The sequence below is a fragment of the Camelus bactrianus genome, chromosome 5, assembly GCF_048773025.1.
Source record: "Camelus bactrianus isolate YW-2024 breed Bactrian camel chromosome 5, ASM4877302v1, whole genome shotgun sequence".
Lineage (NCBI taxonomy): Eukaryota > Metazoa > Chordata > Mammalia > Artiodactyla > Camelidae > Camelus > Camelus bactrianus.
In genome coordinates, this window is record NC_133543.1 from 102,844,026 (window position 1) to 102,848,936 (window position 4,911).

Genomic DNA, 4,911 nt, shown 5'->3' on the forward strand with positions numbered 1-4,911 from the left:
GTTTCCTCTGGGCCCACAATGTGTCCCGCTCTCTCCTCCATCCTTGCCCTCCTGTGTGCCTCCCAACATCCAGGTTCTCAATTCAGACATGCAGGAGGTGCCCTTTTTCTGCTCTTGTCCTTGTCCCCCACCCCTGATGCAGCAGACAGTCCTGTCTGTCCGGTCTCCACAATATACCAGGACCAGCCTCTTGTCCGTTTCCACTGACTCTAGACCACGCCATCCCCATCTTTTGTGTGGATGCCTGCCATGGCCTCGTCCGTTCTCCACACCCTCCAGAATGATCACTAAACACGCACATCGGAGCATCTCACCCCTTCCTCAAAATCTATGTGCATTTGCCGTGTCCTCTTTAGGCTCAGACCCCACCTGTCACGGGGCCTCTGGGCCCTGTCCCCCTCACCCACTCTGTTCCAGGAGTGCGCTTGCCTTTCCCTCCACAGGGGCCTTTGCCTGAACGCCCTTCCCTGCTGCCCCGAGTTCCCTTCACACGCTCACCCCAGTCGGTCTGATGCGGCCCCCTCCCCTTGTCATGTCCGTCTGTCTCGAGCGCACATACCTTCAGGCTGGGATTGCCTTGGCTCACTGGCTGCGGGATCTCCAGTGCCGGGAGGTACCAGGAAGCCTGCTGAACAGGGGAAGGTGACCTAAGTGCTTGTTGTGGCCCCAGCCCCACGGTCAGCACTCGAGGCATGTTGTCTGCTTGTCACGTTCCAGAAAGTGAGCAGTTTGTGGCGATGTCACCCCTCTGTCTCCGGGAAGAACCACTCTGCTGCGTACAGCTGTTTTGCTCCGCTTTGTTTAACCATAACTGAATGTGCTGTGTCCCCCTGAGTGTCCCTGTGTCCCTAGGCAGCGGAGCTGGTGGCGGAGAACTGCGAGGCTTACGAGGCCCACATGAGAGACGTGCGCGACTACCTGGAGGAGCGGCTGGCGGTGAGGACGGGCGGGCAGCCCGGGGAGCAGGCGGCACGGGGTCGGGAGGAGCGGTGTGGGTTGAAACTCAGTCCCCAGGGAGCTCCGGGAACAGTCAAGGCCTGAGGAAGGCTTAGATGACGGGACGTAAGCCCGAGCCAGAGGCCCCGAGGAGGCTGCAGACCAAGTGTCTTTTCACAGACACACGACACAGATACACCAGATGTGTAAACATGCTTAACGACCATGTGAAGAACTGCCAGTTGTATTTAGAACTGTTTTCTCCGGATTAGCTTTGCTTTCCGCAGTCAGTCTTCCTCACCATTAAAGGCAGGTGTTTATCAATAAGACCATCATTTTCTGGGTTGAGGTTGAGGGTTTGTTTCCAGAAAGTCTGAAGTTCAAACAGCTGTTGCGGGGCCGGCCTCGGAAACGGTCACTGAGTATGTCGTTGACTTTTTCAGGCTGAATTTGGTAAGAGAATCCGTCTGAACAGCCGGTTCCCAGGCACCGAGCGGCTCCCCAACACCTGTAACTTCTCCATCCAGGGACCCCAGCTCCAAGGTGACGACTGGCTCCTGCCCTCCCTGGCATGGGGGGCTGCGGGAGCCAGCCCGGGGGCACTGGGCTCGGCGGTGCTGTTGGGGGGCGGAGGGGGTGCTGGCCGAGGGCCGGTCACCCCCCTGGGCTCTGGGCACAGCCACTTCCTTCTCTCCCTGACCCGCTCAGAACTCCTACCCTGAAAGCTGTCACAGAAGGAGATAAAATTAACTGGATTTTAGACTAGTTGGTCCATTTTTGTCTACAACTTTTACAAAATATTTTATGAGGGTCAGGGGAAGTAGAGGTAATCAGGTGAACTCGCCTTGAGTAAAGCTGAAGTGCAAATCTGCGGGTTTCATTTGTTCCTGCAACACCAGCCTCCCAGGCCGCGAATGTTAGGATTTGGGTCGGAGTACTGTGCTCCGGGTTGGGAGTACTCTGCTTCAGGTTAGGAGTACTCTGTTCTGGGTTAGGAGTACCCTGCTCTGGGTTAGGAGTACCCTGCTCCGGGTTGGGAGTACCCTGCTCCGGGTTGGGATTGCTCCTACTCGCGCAGAGCTTGGCTGCCCTGAGCCCTGAGGCTGGCGCCCAGGCGTTAGGCAGTCTGTTTATCTGGAAGGAGTTACGGTGGCCCTGAGAGCTCGTGTGAGCCCATCTGCAGAGCAGTTTGACTTCTTAGAAGAAGAGACCTCCTGGGTCACCCCAGAAACGGAGCAGCGAGCTGGGGCCCTGAAGCAGCCCCCGGGCCACCTCACTGGGGCTGGCGGCGTTCCCACTGGGAAGGAAGCACGGGCTCAGGCCCGGGTCTCCTCGCTGCAGGAAGGGAAGTTCCTCTAGCGCCTTCCTCCCTTTCTCTGGGGGCAGACTTCTTTGTTTTCTGTGATGACCTGTGTTAATTTAAATGAGACATTCTCATTTAATGAAGTTGGCCATCATTGATTTATTTTCTTTAATCTCTGTGCTGGCGAAAGAAGGCGGAGGTGCCTTCTAGCTTAACAAAGACAGCTCCCAAGTCTCTCCACCTTTAGGAAACAGGTGTAAATTTAAATACTGTCACCAGGACAACACATTGTTAAGCAAAGCAGCTAAGCAGAATTCTGGGTGTCCCACTGGAGAGTGGATCGATACAGCATTTTCAAGGCCAGTTTTATGAGGCAGAAGAATGTCTGCTTTTCTGCAGCCTGGGGTCGGGCATGGGTGGAGGGATAGCACTCTGCTGCGCTGTCTCACCTGTGGTCAGAAGGGCCTGTGCCCAGGGGTTCCATTAGGTGGCACGAGGTGGGGAACCTCCAAACTTGCAGCAGAGAAGAGGTAGCCCGGGCATTGCAGGTGGGGCCCCACCCAGACTCCCCCTCAGGGGACTGTGCTCTGTCTCCACAGGCCGCTCGGTGCTGGCACAGTGCAGGACGCTGCTGGCCAGCGTGGGGGCTGCATGCCACTCGGACCACGGAGACCGGTGAGTGCTCTCTGCGTACTGGGTGGCATCCAGGCTCCAAGCATCTGGCAGCTCTGCAGCCCTGCAGGAACGCGGAGAGTGACAACACTGCAGGGCCAGGGGGCCGGCGTGCAGCCTCAGTGTGTGTGTGTGGGGGGGGGGGTACTCTGCCTCGTGTGTGGCTGTGTGACCCCTCTGAGAACCAAGACTGATAAACGCCTTGGGCACGAGAAGCCCTGTACCCCTGGCCCAGACTTGCGGGCCCAGCAGCTGCCATCCTGCCTCCGGGCTCCCAGGGGTCGGGGGGCTGTGCCCGTGTTGCCGAACCGAACTTGGGTCCCCTGCCCACACAGTAAAGCCCGTCTACTGGCACCGGGTCTTGGGGAAGGCAAGTGCTGCGGTTGCTGCAGGCGCCGAGCAAGGAGCCCAGGCCGCTGGCGCTTGCCCGCCCTGGCCGTCGCTGAGATGGGCTTCAGGAAAGCGCTTGTAAAGGCCGGGTGAGGGGGCAGCAGCGTGTGTGATCGCTCGCGCACAGCTCTGACTGGTTGATGGTGAGGTCCCAGGACAGGGTCACGGGGAGCTCCAGGAGTCCTGAGGCCTACGAGCTCATGGTCATCAAGGAGTTACCGTCTTCCCTTTGGTGGGGCTTTCACACATGTTAAGCATCTCAGGACACGTGTGGGATACTGTTACCTGGGTGCTTCAGAGAGGCCCTGCCACAGAGAACATGGGGGGGTCTGCCCCCGGAAGGCCCCCCAGGGTCCTGCTCCGTTCACCGGGAGGGGCCCCGGGCCAGAGAACAGGGAGGCTTTGAGCTGGACCCTAGGGGGCGGGTGGAGGGGTGTGTGTGGCAACACGGCAGCCCTTCTGACAGCTAACCCGTCTCCTTGCCCCCGCAGGCCGTCCCCGGTGCTGCTGAGCTGCGGTGTCCCCTTCGAAGTGGCGAGGAACGCCATCCGGCTCAGCGTGGGCCGTGGCACCACCCGGGCCGAGGTGGACCTTGTCGTGAGGGACCTGAAGCAGGCAGTGGCCCGGCTGGAGGGCCAGGCCTAGCGCCGAGGGCGGAGCCAGGATGGGTCGTCCTGCCCTGGAGCGATGGGCCCCAGGCTCCCTCCTGTCTTGGTCCGTGAGCGTGGGCCTGCAGGGCGCACAGACCCCACCAGTGCTGCCGGGCTGACGCTCTCGTGGGACTGTCATTGTCGCCGCTGCCGGCGGTGCCGTCTAAGTGGAAGCGCCCTGGCTGCATCCGCGCTCCTTGCTGGGAGGCGCGGCGAGCTCGTCATTAGTGCCCTCTTCCTGGGAGGCGGCATTTTTATCCGAAAGATAAAATCCTAGTATTTTACAATCGATGTCAGTTGCTATCATGAACATAGGAAACCTGAGTTTTGGCTGCGATCCTGGCCTGCCGTACATGTCTGCAGGGGCCAGCCTCTCCTCACCCTCAGGACCCGTCTCAAGCCCCCCACTTCCCGGGCCTACCATCCTGACGAGGCCATGCCGCTCATTCAGCCGTCGGTCACGGGGCGCCTCCCCACCCAGTGCCCAGGCCCTCCCGTCCTTCCCTTTTCAATCTCAGGGCTTCAGCTCAGCCTCAGGTCACGGGGGCCGCTGCTCATGTGATTCTGGGTCCCCCCTGAGGTGGGGAGTCTTTCACTCCCCCTCAGCTTCCGTCTCGGCTGTACTGGCAGAAGGGTGCTTTGGTCCTCGCGAGTGCTTTGTGGTCTGCTTCACATCAGACGGCACGTCTTACGGAGACGCTTACATAGGAATGAGTTTTTAATTGAGTAATGCTTTTAACGCGTAGTTTTAAGGGGCAGAGAATTAACGACATTGAAGAAACAACTGTCAGAAATTAAATGAACTTACAAGTGATTTCAAGGCTTGTTTTGCACATTTTGTGGTTTTTCTAGTGGGTGCTTCTCATGCGGGCACCAGTGTTGTCTGCACCAGCTGTTGGGGTAGGGTGTGTAACTGGGCTTTAGCTGAAGAAATGCAGCTTGAGATCGTGTCTCTGGGAG

At 58.8% G+C, this 4,911-nt stretch overlaps 1 protein-coding gene across 4 annotated transcripts in view; it reads left to right on the plus strand.

Annotated features, from left to right (window-relative positions):
• SCLY (selenocysteine lyase) overlaps positions 1-4,765 on the plus strand; it is a 29,017-nt gene extending 24,252 nt beyond the window's left edge. For 3 of the 4 annotated variants that reach the window (XM_045511516.2, XM_010948121.3, XM_074364610.1), the window contains 4 exons: positions 853-936; positions 1,380-1,479; positions 2,839-2,914; positions 3,793-4,765. In XM_045511516.2, coding sequence (XP_045367472.1) covers positions 853-936; positions 1,380-1,479; positions 2,839-2,914; positions 3,793-3,946 — 414 coding nt within the window. In that variant the 3' untranslated portion in view covers positions 3,947-4,765. Of the gene's footprint in view, positions 1-852; positions 937-1,379; positions 2,599-2,838; positions 2,915-3,792 lie in introns of all 4 variants that reach the window. The other variant, XR_012507224.1, reaches the window with a different exon arrangement.
• Positions 4,766-4,911: the final 146 nt, after the last annotated feature.